The 14,920-nt window shown below is 31.2% G+C and overlaps 1 protein-coding gene across 1 annotated transcript; it reads left to right on the top strand.

The window, feature by feature from the left end:
- Positions 1-6,022: 6,022 nt before the first annotated feature.
- Positions 6,023-12,650, top strand: LOC132747999 (uncharacterized). Its single transcript, XM_060737538.1, has 4 exons — positions 6,023-6,068; positions 7,023-7,130; positions 9,817-10,020; positions 11,280-12,650. The coding sequence occupies exons 1-4, from the start codon at positions 6,023-6,025 to the stop codon at positions 12,026-12,028; spliced, it is 1,107 nt and encodes a 368-aa protein (XP_060593521.1). The 3' UTR covers positions 12,029-12,650.
- The last annotated feature ends 2,270 nt before the right edge of the window (positions 12,651-14,920 follow it).

Below are 14,920 nucleotides of genomic sequence, written 5' to 3'. Positions count from 1 at the left end.
GAAGAAAACCTTTCTTAATTAAAATAATTAACAATAAGTACATCCTTGCAAACAGACACAGAGTACATACTTAGCAAACATCAGTTTTATTCAACTTGAAAACCCGCTAACCGTTATAATCCATTAGTCGTTATTACTTTAGAGAAAACAGGTCATAATGCAGTGCACATATAGACCCAGGTTAAAAAACAACAACATGGACAAATATTCTGCGGTTTTTATTTCTGCGGTGCTGAAACTGACCGCAGAAAACGCAGAAATAAAGTCACCGCAAAAGAAAACACTTAAAAGGTAACTTCCTAAATAAAATTCAAGTTATTATAAATATTAACTCACACATTCTACCTCATCCTTGAGTAAGGGCTTTAAGCCTTTTCATGTGTAGAGAAGACCCTCTGAAATTGTACAAAATCAAATTTGCAACGAAATTGATCAAATAGTTTTTGAATGGTAGGTTCGTGAATATGGTGCTTTTTCCCGAAATTTACATTAAGAAAAAACACATTGCCGGTGCAAAAAAATGACCAAGCCACGCGGAAATCTCCTGGACATATTACTTGGGTAAGGGCTTTAGGCCTTTACATGTGCCAAGTAGACCCTCCAAAGATGTACAAAATCGAATTTGCATTGGAATTGATGAAATGGCTTATGAACGGTAGGCTCGTAAAATTGATGTTTTTTCCAAAATTTATATAGAGAAAGAACAAATCGCCGGGGCAAAAAATGACCAAGCCACGCGGAAATCTCCTGGACATATTACTTGGGTAAGGGCTTTAGGCCTTTACATGTGCAAAGTAGACCCTCCAAAGTTGTACAAAATCGAATTTGCATTGGAATTGATGAAATGGCTTATGAACGGTAGGCTCGTAAAATTGATGTTTTTTCCAAAATTTATATAGAGAAAGAACAAATCGCCGGGGCAAAAAATGACCAAGCCACGCGGAAATCTCCTGGACATATTACTTGGGTTAGGGCTTTAGGACTTATCATGTTCTAAGAAGACCCTCCAAAGTTGTACAAAATCGAATTTGCAACGATATTGGTCGAATGGTTTTTCAGCAGTTGACACGAGAAAATGATGCGATTTTTACGAAATTTCTTAAGACTTTATATAAATAAAGAACAAGTCGCAGGTCCGAATAGCGACTTTTGAACGTGGAGTAGTTGCTCTTATTTTCCATGAAGTAAATCTCTGTGACTTTAAGCCTTATATAGCAGTGAAGAAGATCCTCTTAACTAATACAATCTAGTAGATTTTTTTTAAGTACGTAGCGTTCATTTTGTAATGGCTAACTGTACATGGGATAAATTCCTGCAAGATCGAGCTCTCTCAATGCGTTTTAGTTTACATTTATATGAAGTCAGAAAACCACTGTATGAACGGTTGGCTCAAAAGAATGATTTTTTCTCGAACATTTATACACTTTATATACAGAAAGAGCAAATCAACGGAAATTGACGAAGCCATGCGGAAATATCCTGGACATGTTCCTTGGGTTATGGCTTTAAGCCTTTTTATGTGCAATGAATACCCACTCAAGTTGTACAAAATCAAATTTGCATCGGAATTACTTATATGGTTTTTGAATGGTAGGCTCGTAAATATGAATTTTTCCCCGAAATTTACATAAAAATGACCAAGCCATGCGGAAATCTCCTGAACATGTTCCTTGAGTTAGGGCTTTAAGCCTTTTCATGTGTAAAGAAGACCCTCTGAAGTTGTACAAAATCAAATTTGCAACGAAATTGATCAAATAGTTTTTGAATGGTAGGTTCGTGAATATGGTGTTTTTTCCCGAAATTTACATTAAGAAAAAACACATTGCCGGTGCAAAAAAATGACCAAGCCACGCGGAAATCTCCTGGACATATTACTTGGGTAAGGGCTTTAGGACTGATAATGTTCTAAGAAGACCCTCCAAAGTTGTACAAAATCGAATTCGCAACGATATTGGTCGAATGGTTTTTCAGCAGTTGACACGAGAAAATGATGCGATTTTTACGAAATTTCTTAAGACTTTATATAAATAAAGAACAAAATTCTGGAAACAAAGTGATCCCTCGGAAGCATTAATCACAACAAAATAACATAAGAATTGCAGACTCGGTTTGATTGAGTCTGTACATGAGGGATAATGAATAAGTGCAACATCCCTCACGCCCCCTAGCACCGGCTTGAGCGGTACTCAAACAAGTCGCAAGTCCGAATAGCGACTTTTGAACGTGGATTAGTTGCTTTTATTTTCCATGAAGTAAATCTCTGTGACTTTCAGCCTTATATAGCAGTGAAGAAGATCCTCTTATCTAATACAATCTAGTAGATTTTTTTTTAAGTACGTAGCGTTCATTTTGTAATGGCAAACTGTACATGGGATAAAGTCCTCCACGATCGAGCTCTCTAAAGCTCGTTTATTATCACACACTAGCACAGATTTACATTCTTTGAATGCTGCTAGAAATAATGATTTTTTTCTCGAAAATTATACACTTTATATACAGAGAGAGCGAACTGCCGGAAAATGACCTAGACGTGTTGAAATATCCTGGACATGTTCCTTGGGTAAGGGCTTTAATCCTTTTCAGGTGCAAAGAAGACGATCTCAAGTTGTACAAAATTAATTTTGCAACGGAATTGATCAATAGGTTTTTGAATGGTAGACTCGTGAAAATGATGTTTTTTTCCGAAAAGTTACATAGAGAAAACACAAATGGCCAGTGCAAAAAATAACCAAGACATGCGGAAATCTCCTCAACATGTTCCTTGGGATAGGGCTTTAAACCTTTTCATATGCAAAGTAGACCTTATCAAGTTGTACAAAATGAAATTTTCAACGGAATTGATCAATTGGTGTTTGAATGGTAGGCTCGTGAAAATGATGTTTTTCCCGAAATTTACATAGAGAAAGAACAAATCGACGTTGCAAAAATAACCAAGCCATGCGGAAATATCATGGACATGTTCCTTGGGTTAGGTCTTTAAGACTTTTTATATGCAAGGAAGACCTTCTCAAGTTTTACAAATCAAATTTGCAACGGAATTGATCAAATTGTTTTTGAATGGTATACTCCTGAATATATGATTTTTTTCCGAAATTTCAATAAAAATAACCAAGCTTTGCGGAAATCTCCTGGACATATTACTTTGGTTAGGGCTTTAGGCCTTTCCATGTGTCACCAAGACCCTCTCAAGTTTTGCAAAATCGAATTTCTAATGGAATTGGTCAAATTGCTTTTGAACGGTAGGCTCGTAAAATTGATGTTTTTTTTTTTTCAAAATTTATATAGAGAAAGAACAAATCTTCAAGGAAGACCCTCCAAAGTTCTGCAAAGTCGACTTTGCAACGATATTGGTCGGATGGTTTTTCAACAGTTGACACGAGAAAAATGATGCGTTTTTTACGAAATTTCTGAAGAATAAATAAAGAACAAATCGCAGGTTGGAATAGTGACTATTGAACGTGGAGTAGTTTCTCTTAATTTATTGAAGTAAACGTGAAAAGAGAAGTATGATGCAATTTGACACAGGCACTGTATAGAACCACGTAAAAAGAATTCTAGATGTAAATTTTTTTCGCAATAATAGTTTTGTCAGATCCATGTCTGCCTCTGTCATATTTTATGAGTGATGGTGTCCACAATCAATTACTTGTAGGCATCATTTGCACAAATCATTATTCTTGAACGGTTATCTGAAATTTCTACAAAAGGCAATTTCCAGTTGAATTAATAAATATATGTTCAAAAACTGTAAGAATAATGCGCGTGTTCATCGTTTGAGCTGCACTTTCGTGTAATCCAATGACCTTGCTATTGCTTAAAACGGAACAATAAATTGGACTAGGATAAAGAATTCGAACGAACTTTTTTTTCTTAGTTGGGGTGGGTTGTTGTTGTTGCTATTGTTGATAATTTTTTTTTGTTTTGAAAAACAAATTTGTACAATGTTTTTGTTTAACATTTTCTAAAAATCTTTAATCATTTGCTTTGAAAGTACAATGCCTATAGTTTGTATTGCAAATACTCGTTTACAAATGTTTCTCGCCGGTAGCATCGTCTACTCGTTTGTATGATAAAATAAAGGGTTATCTGTCACATCACATTTCATATCACGTATCATTGTTTATTTGACAATTCACGGAAATTTTCTGCTTTATTGTGTCTATACTGCCAGGAACTGCCACAAGTTATTCAATTTACATAAATTAATATAGTTGATCGTTTCTATTTTATCATTTTATGGAAATACTTATTTCATTCATTTCAGTCTCCATATGCATAAAGACTTGGCTTATTTTTCAATCGATTGGAACTTACATAACTGGTTGATTTATTGATTTTGGTTGATTGAATTGACTGATTGATTGATCGATAGATCGATTGGTTAGTTGATTGATTGATTGATAGATTTGAGAAAGATTGATTGATTGATTGATTGATTGATTGATTGATTGATTGATTTTAATTGTGCTTGATCATCAATTTGCCTTTTATTATAGAGACAAATAGAGCTGATCGATATGATTGATTTATCTAACACAAGAATCACCTGACCTAGTTTTGACGTGCAATTAAAGTAGGTGCATTTATTTGTGGGATAATGTTTATAAAATATATAAGAAAGCTTTAATATAAAGAAAAAAATGAAAGCAAATACGAACTATTGTTTATAAACGATGACATGACTTTGATACTGACATGGTTAATGAATTGTGCTTATTATGTCGGGAGATTATTATATACATGTATTAATTGAAAAACTGTGTCATTTGTAAAGGATTGCATAGACATACTATTAATTTATTGATCGGTTCAGAGAGAATCCTTCAGAAAATTTATGACAGTATAGGATTAAATTGATCGAGTGCGAACCTAATTGTGATTTAATATTTGTAAAAATATACATGTACATGAAAAAAAAAACTGTTAAATAGACACAGACTGTACTACGGAGAAAGTTTGCTCTGGTACAATTTTTTGATCTGTTTATGACCTGTAATGTACTATATTTGATATTTGAATGACTGTGTTAATAAAATTAACTTCTTCTAAAGTAACGTCTGCTGACAAAGTGATATTGAATAGAAACGTAAATGGAACTAAGACTTTAAACGTGTAGACGATAAAAGAAATAAAATAAGGGTATTGAATCAGGTTTGATAAAAAATGACTGATAATGACTTATTTAATTCGCATGTAGCGTGTAACGTATTTTTTAATGTTTGAAATATACGTTTTGTGGTCTATTAAAATTAATAAAAATATATGTCAATTATTGGCATTCATTGAAATAAGCAATGCTTTATATATTATTGAATCTCATGTCTTACTAAAGTAGGTGTACTGGAATAAAGGACCTTCGCTGCTCAATGAGTGAATAAAGCCACGATCTTTAAGCCGAATAGTAAACTTCCATTAAAATCATAAACAATAACATTTGACTTGTATACAGTTTCTGTTTGTGGATTTATTGTGGGTTATTTTCGATGTCATTTTTGGTGAACATTGATACGATGTTTGTATTGGAATTTGCATTCTTCATCCTTGCCCTTGAGTTGAATAGTTAGGAACAAATTTTATAGTTTATCAAGTGGATTTATTGTGAATTATTTGCGTGCTAATATTTGCTGAACATTGGTTCGAAAATTGAATTAACCAGAAAACATTTCTTTATTGAGGAATCGATATACTTGTCTTGTATTAAACAACATCGATCATGTTTCAAGTGAGACTGACGTCCTAGTCACGCATCAGATAGTCTTGAAATTTGATACAATTTTCTACAGATTATGTCAAAGTATGGTAGTTGCTTTGTTTTGACGAAGCTGAAATTCATTGGAATTTTCTTTTGAAGTTTGCTGAAAGTATAGAAGTGTTTGTTGTTGGGAATATATTAATATTTTAAAAAAGCGATCATGTTTCGAATTATGCCAGATGAAATAGAACTGAACTAGGAAGAGTTTAGCAGGATATTTATTTGAAATTTTATTTTGTGTATATTTGAAATAAGTTGCTTGATAACGTAATGGCACGGAATAGGAGACAGTCGGAGTCAATGACATCTGCAGTTGGCAAGTATCTATAATATTATTTCTATAAATTGTAAACATCGTTAAAGGAACTCCACTGAGGTCCAAAAGCCTAAAAACTTAAAATTTGAATTTCTTACGTAGATCATCTGGGGCACTTATAACAAAAAGATAGGCAAAATGTAATTAAAGAAATTTACTCAGAAATAAATTGAAAATCGTACTTTTGTGCTATTTTAGCCCGATTTCAGTGAAACGCATGCATGGATTTGGGGTCATTTTGACAATTAGAATACTTGTTTTTGGGAAAATAGAGTAGGCAAATCATCTGAAATTTTACCAACACGTTATTGGTCTAGACTTACATCAAATAATCTCGAAAACTTGTTCCCTGTCTCGTCGTGTCATAAAACCTCAGTTGAGTCCCTTTAAAGTGTTGCTTACTTATACATAATAATCTAGGTAGACTTGTAACTACATTAAAAGTATTCCATGTGCAAAACGTACTGATAACAGTTATGTTTTTTATATATAATATTAAATAATTACAAAGTATTAATTCAATGTGAAGTACAAAACAAAATATATACATCTAAATTGCATTCATTATACAAATATTTAAGTATGTAAAATCGTTAACGAAAATTTAAATACCATATTATAACTCTATGAGTTCACAGTTTTTCAATTTTATTTTATCAAACCAACGGACGATATTGATGAAAGATTTGTTTTAATCAAACCAAATATCTAACTTCTTTTTAATAATAAAGTTTTTAAGTATACATGTATTTATTGTATATTATTTAATTATGTAAATAATAAGGTATAAAACAATTCTCTAGCATTAAACCATAATTCACTGATTTAATAATATCAATATATACATAATAATCGTATATTCAAAAGACAACGTTTGTAAATTTGAGTTAACTTTTTTATACTGACATGTAAATTAAAATACCGGTATATGTATTCAATAATTTTATATTCTAGAACTACGATGTAATAAAGGTAGTTATAAATTTATTTCAGGACGTGGCTGTTTCCTGTTTCTAGTTGGTGTTTTATGTGTTGGATTCTCTGTTACCAAGATTATAGTTGGTATGTTAATTATTGTTGTTCTTGTTTTTATGTGTTTATTTATTTATTTATTTATTTATTTATTTATTTATTTATTTATTTATTTATTTATTTATTTATTTATTTATTGTTGCTGTTTTAAACTTTTATTTATTTATTTATTTTGTTGTTGTTGTTGTTGTTGTTGTTGTTGTTGTCGTCGTCGTCGTCGTCGTTGTCGTCGTCGTCGTCGTCGTTGTTGTTGTTGTTTTTATCTTTTATTTATTTTTGTTGTTTTTTTTATCTTTTATTTATTTATTTATTTATATATATTGTTGTTGTTGTTGGTGGTGGTGGTGGTGGTGGTGGTGTTTGTGGTGGTATTTTTATCTTTTATGTATTTATTTTTGCTGTTGTTGTTTTTATTATTTATTTAGTTATTTATTTTGTTGTTGTGGTTGTTGTTGTTTTTATCTTTTATTTATTTATTTTTGCTGTTGTTGTTTTATTATTTATTTATTTATTTATTTTTCTTATTTACAAAACTGCAGAGACTGTAAGTGAAACTGTCACTCGCTTAGTTAAATGAAAAAGTAGTTACATGTATGAACAGCGTCTTTCAACGTTTAATGTAATAACAGTAAATAATGTAATATTTCATGTGTATCTTATGAATGATCATTCATTCATGCCTCAATACAGAAAAAAAGATTTATTTGTGTATTTTGTCTGAAAATGTATATTTTAGTTTTCAAAAATATTTTCAACTTGCTTGAATCAGGCTACTGTAACAAGAACCAAAAGTTTAACTGTTCAAAACCCTTAAGGGCCAAGGTATTGTTTCAATGGAGCAGATTCAAGTGTGTTTAATAAGCTTACAACTTCCAACACACAACGAAACTTAAAATAAATTTGTATAAACTAAACAGTTAAAATTTGTATCAAAGTTAGCCTTTATGTTTAGTATTAGCTGCCGTATATGCATCATTGTACATTAAGCGTTAATAATGTTCCGTCCTTGACGTTTTTAGTGCTTGGGTGAGCTTTGTCTGTGATAGGACTATGTCTGTCGTCCGTCGTTAACCACAAATCTTTAGAAATATCTCTTCTTTAATCCTAATGTGGATTTTAATCCAACTTGAAGTACAACCTTTTCCATTAATGGTTTCAATGGTCCACATGAAACTACGACACAATACTCAGAGCTTAGATAGTTAATATGTAGCATTACTACGTGGGTTTTCCACACACAGAATGTTGGAAAAAAAGTTAATTCTAGGAAAGAATCAATTTGTTGTAACTTATAAGGTAAGTTATATAATAAGCAGCTGGAATATAATTTAATGAAACATAGAATTATAATTATGTAACAATTACAATCAATACGTGTTTTATTCATCTGTCATGTAACCTTCACATACAATGTCATAGGATAAAAGACAAAGGATACTTTAAAAATGGTCACTTATTATAATTCATTATTGTTATAGATAAAAACAATTATATAATTGTATTTAAAAATTAATGAATACACTAAAAGCTAAAAGGGCATATATGGTAGTTACGCCCTATTAAGCTAAGTCTAAGTAACAATTTTAAACAGCGTAACTGCTAGTTACGTCCTTTTAGAATTATTGGCCGATGCATGAAAATGTAAATATTGTAAGGGCGTAAAACGGATTTCGTGAATTTTATTAAGGTGGTGGGTTATTTTAATTTGAAAAAATGTTTTAAAAAGGTCGATATTAGTTGTTCTAAGTGTGTCCCAAATTTTATCATGATTGATAAAGGATCAAAGTCTGCAGACAGTTTTTTTCAATTTCCCAAAACTTGTAAAAATGCATTTACGCCCTTATAGCACTAGACCGTCGAATTGATCTTTTATAAATATGGTATAACTCTTTAGTACGAATGAAAATCTTAATTATGTTTGTCCTTATCTTTATGCTGGAATACATATTCTTAAAAATATTTTTAGATGATATATATATATAAAAAAGCATTGGACTCGTAAAATGTATAATACACTGATTTTGTCTATAACCACGGCGTTCTTTTTGTAAGTTTGAATTGTTTGAAGGGACATAAAGCCTCCTTTTTCTTCAAAAGAATGGGCAAACGTTTATTTTTATTATGTTATAATAATGGACTTAGACACGCGAAATGCTGATCACATGAAGTGAATAGTTGTGATAAAGGAAGCAATAAAGGAAGCAGAATTTTAGAAATTTGTATTTTGCCTTCGGTACAAGACGCTTAATCAATGCAATTAAATCACATGCAAAAACAAACAACAAACAAACAAACAAAGATTGCTCTTCTGCTAAAGCCAATGAATAACATTTTTGGATATAGTAATATCATATAGTAAATAATAAGATACTGAAAAATCAAAATAGCATTTTTAGCTTGATGAATCATTGGCCTTTTAAGGTTATATTGAATTGCTTGATAAACGTCTGTTTTTATTTCGTTCCTACAGAAGCCTTTTCTTGGTGTGTTTGAACATTTCTGTTTTATCTACAAAGCTTTTCATTAAATATACTGGTTTCTTTTAAATAACTTTGTAAAAGATCAATTATTCTAACACGTTTGAGTTGAAGATTAAATACCGCTTTTCACATGAAAAAATAGTTAAACTTTGCATAAATTCATGTGAGTGGTATTTATAAATTGTTGTTTATTATTATTTGATTTTATTTTTCATTTGAATTCGTATTTATTTTAGGTTCCGAGTATGTAAGCCAATGTCCTTCAAGGGAGATGATTCCTGTTTATATTATTGTAAGCGGTTGTCTCCCTGTATTACTGAGTGCACTACGACAACCGTATAACGGTGGACATGAAATGGACAAAGATAAATGGTCAATGAAAGTATCGTTGTTTACTGCGATTATTGGAGTAATGGTCAACCTAGCATGGCTTGTGGCGGGTTTGTTTCATAATTTTTTATTCTCCGTGATTAATACTACCTAATTTTACAAAAAGAAACACAATTTGGACAATGCGTTTTGGAAGACAAAATTTGTTATTCGAGTTAATTATTGTTAATTATATTTTAAGTATAGATATGGCTTGTTGAGTATGGTTTGTAAAGATGAAACATGATGAAAAATATCTAAATATTTGGTCAGTCATAAACGTTCTTTTGGTATAAACTTCGAAGACTGGTGTATTTTAAAACCAGAAACAATATAAAATATTAATTTGTTTCAGCGTTTGATTTTGTAGTAATCTAAATATTTGGAAAGAATGACACATTTATTTAAGTAATAATCATTTCATACTATTTTCAGTGCATTTCAATCTAGTAAATGTTGATTGATTAAAATGAGAGGATTTCTCACTAAATACATATTGAAACTGTCTTTAAGCCCACAATTCTCGTGATACCTTATTATTATATTGTCATTGATTATTTAACAACTGACATGATACAGACATCTCTAAACTATGGTCGTTGATTTGTGCCATGAGTTATTTTCGCTCCACGGGACGCCAAACAAAAATACGAGAATACGACAATGCCCTCCTTTCGAATCTCTCGAGTCTTCGCCTAGCGCCCTACGGAGAGAAAGTATGACAAAATCGTCACAGTCATATTTTTGTATTTTTGCCTAGATCCCCACGGAGCAAAAATACGAAATGGCACAAATCAGCCACCACACAAAACAATTAGATGTATAAATATCAAAGCAGCATTGCAAAAGTCGGTTTAAGCGTTTACAGTAATGCAGTAGGTCTCTAATGGAAGTTTTAAGAATTTTTACAAAGGGAAAACAGGCTAAGAGAATTTTCTTAACCCTTGCATGATTAAAGAGGACCATGATTGAAACAGGTTGGTGATTATTGCTTTAATCAATTTGTTTCAATCATGATATGCTTCTCTTTAGTCACGCAGTTTAAGAAAGTTCTCTGTGCTATTCTTTATAACAAAAAACACCGATATTTCCCATTAGGGGCCAATAACCATATCTGATTGTAAATATTTCACTGAAAGTATTGTCTAATTGTCATGCCACCAGTTTATCAATTTGTGAATTAAAATCAAATATTCTATTTAGCTTTAACACGATCGGTATTGAACTTGTTTGTATAGATTACTGAAAATTATTCCAGAAAACTTTTTAGTTCATTTATCATTTTCTTGGCTTTAAAGTCATTTTTAAAGAACGATAAAATACTTTTCAGGAACATATCTTGTTGTAACAGTTTGGAAAGGGACTATTTGCAGCTCAACACAACTTATTACACCTGCACGTTTAACAAGCTTAAATCCAAACACTGTACCAACATCGATGTCAAATAGTACCTCATCTGTTCAGACAATGAATATTTGGATAAATTCCAGCAACAGCCAGTATCAATCTGAAGCCGAGGAAGATGGACATAAAATACACAGAGACTTAAATGAAACTGAAAAGAAAAAAATAGATGCCAACAACAGTGCTGTTTTTGCTGAGGCTTCAAAACTATCGGGTGAAACATTTATAACTACAACCGATTTAACTAAAACTACAAGAGGTCCATTTGTTGAACCAGAAACAGAAATACATGAAAATGAAACGCTTGGTAAAAAACACAAAGATAATGAAGACACTGTAAACATGAATGATGCCTCTAAGACTGAAACTAATTCTAAAACAAGTGCTATGAGTGGAATCATAGGGGTGCACAATAAACATAATTCTTCTAAATTTACGAAAGGGAGTTTTATGAAAGGAACGGATATAGCTAAAGACGAAAAGAATTCTGATATTGCTAGAGCACCAAGTGAAGACAAACACTGTATAGCATGTGACAAACATATCTTAAGATTTTCTCTAGCTGTGATTATAATAGACTGGTTGTTTGTAATATGTGGAACTGCATACTTTTGTAATTTTGTATATCATAGATTTTCCTCTATAACAAGTCAAATTTTGCTAATAAATGGTTAAGAATATTATATTTTCGAGCATTTAAGAGTTGACGAGATAGTGTGTTATAATAGAAGACATCGCTGTTTTTGAATAGATTTGATTGGAAGAAGTAAATTTGGGATAAGGAATAGAGATTGAAATGGCATTACTATTTGTAAAAGTGTGAAAAAGTGTGATTCATTACAGAAGTTTAGTGTGTATGTATGTAACCGTTTGCAATAAGTGTTACATTTACAATAAAAATTGCTAAAAACCGGTTGATATTTTCATTCTGAACACATAATTGATGATAACAGAGATGTTTCTGTTTGGAATAAATCATGTAAAAGAGTGAAAGTAAAGACAACGAATTTGATATAAATAGCAATTATTAACTGAAAAGTGTGACTTCAAAATGTTCTCATCACAAATCTACATATGTATTATGTCCGTACGTAAATCTTTTAGTGTATTAATTTGTTAGGTGTACCTTAACAGCTACATTTGCATTAGATATTTCCGCCGAATAACAGAGCATTTGAAGAAATCCGTGACAGCCTTGTAAATGTCAAATAGCATATGGAACAAATTATGACAACTTTGAAAGTGCCAAATAATATCATATGTAGAAACACTATAGCATCTTTTGAAATGTCAAATAACATCATTTATCATGTCATTACATTGATTTCTGTTGATAAAGTGCATGCCTGATAAACCTAGCTTTATCAGTCACCCCAAGCTTTATCAGACACCTCATCAAAAATATGCAAAATTTGCGAAATGAAATAAAAAGAATGGAATATATTTTTCTGCTACTGGGTTGGAAATATTTAACTGATAAACTTTGAATCGAATAGAAATTTTGAATATGAACGCGTCACTTACAATTAACTAAAACATTCGGGACTATTTCTTTTTGATTTGGCATTTCACATATTATTGCGCGCCGTCTGAACACGAGAGGTTCTGGATAGGGTTTTGCTTCAATTAAAATAAAAAAAATTCAAACAACAATTGAAATTGAAAACATGATAAATAGAATACCAAACAAGTGTCTAATATTATAAAATTTATCAGGCTCGGCACGAAAAAAAGGAGAGCTCGGCACAGCCTCGCCCTTCTTTTTTTTCTTAGCCTTGCCTGATAAATTTTATAATATCAGACACTAGCATGGTATTCTCTATATGTACAGCACTTAGAGAAGTTTGAAATATTTTGGTATTATCTTTGAACATCAATTTGATTATTTTTTCTTTGAAACAAGGATCATTTATAAAAAAAATCGTTGCAATATTTCTTAACAAATTCCATTTTAAACAAAAAAAAATTGTAGAAATTACTATTGTTACATTTTTTGGAAGATTATTCTTGTCTTTTTTGTTGTTATTTGTTGAATAAAACGTGCGATGTTCTAGCTAAAGAGGACGTTATTGCTAAAAATTAGAAACGCTTTGTTTTACAAGAATCCATCTTCCCACTGACGTCAGCCACAAAAGCAATGCATGTTAAATTAATAGAAAATAGTGAAAGCGTATACCAGTATTGGTAAATTAAATGTAGTATATTATTATACGGAATGTGTACCGTGGGTTCCGACGTTGATTTAAAACCTAAATTGTTAAAACATGAATTGTTAAAACATGAATTGTTGAAACCTGATTTGGTAAACATGATTTGTTAAAAAATGAAATTGTTTAAACATGTTTACATTATACTTTATGCTCACCATGCATTCACAACGTTGAAAGTCTGTTTAGGTCAAACTGACATTCTGATGACTTTGAATCAATGTAAATCATAAAGAGGAGAATTGTAGTTCTAAAGGTACAAAGGTATCTAATAAATTATGTATGTAGTCTTTTTATACAATTTCTTTGCGGAGCGAGTGCGTAGGTTATAATGTAATAAAGCAATTTACTCGTCACTAAATCTACTGAAATAGATTCAAGTTACAAATATTACAATTGTGTCTATGCAAGGTTTTCCATTTCAATGTTAAATCTGAAAAATATGTTTTGACATAACGTTCATAGGCTTCAGAATTTGATATTTGAAATTACATAAAAGTCATCTCTTAAAGCGCCAGCCGTTGTTAGATATGCCTGATATGCCTTTTGATTTATGTCGAGCTTATCTTGGAAAATTCAGCACAGCAAAGGTTGTAACATGTAAAAAACAAGAAATTAAATTGCTTGGCAGCAAGTTTGTTTTTTGTTTTGTTTTCATATGAATTGAGAAATACGTAGGGCGTACTTAAATTTTTGTTAAATGCTTCTCACAAGTGGCACTTAAATCTGTATACTTAGGGATTCACCAACCATTTGAGCCAAATTTGTCATGAATTTAAAGCTGATGAGCCAAACTACTTCAAGAAAATTAAAATGGAACCTCTTCTAAGTTATTTTTAAGACGAACATAATTATGTGAATGGTAAGGTACATTTTCTGTTATACGTTTCTGAAATTCAAGGTTACGGCTTTGCATTCACTTTTTACGTTACAATTTATTTTAATTATCAATTGATATTTAACACAAATCTCCCACAATCAAAATTGAGTTATACAACATTTTCTCCCAAGTGGCTTTAAAGCAATTCCTCATACCTAGAATATTGGCATGCTTGACTGATAATATCAAATTAATTTAGATATGATTGGCATGGGATTGGAAATGCTTTGTAATATCAATTTCAACCACGTGGATAACGATTGCATTTACATATTGCTATAGGCTTTTGGCAATAATCACGTTCAACCACGGCGAAGGTTGAAATCCATATTTTTTGATAAACGCTCCAAGAAATTTTCTTCATAATTGTATTGGTAACCTGATAGATCAAAGTTCAATTGTCCAAGAAAATCCACAATTCAAAGTAAAAATGATTTTGTATATACATGTATATTGATATTGTCTGATATGACAAGGCTC

The sequence above is a fragment of the Ruditapes philippinarum genome, unplaced genomic scaffold, assembly GCF_026571515.1.
Source record: "Ruditapes philippinarum isolate M1 unplaced genomic scaffold, ASM2657151v2 ctg10986_1_1_1_1, whole genome shotgun sequence".
In the NCBI taxonomy this organism is placed as follows: Eukaryota; Metazoa; Mollusca; class Bivalvia; order Venerida; family Veneridae; genus Ruditapes; species Ruditapes philippinarum.
Note: the sequence above shows the minus strand (reverse complement) of the source record. Positions and strands in the feature narration are given on the sequence as shown.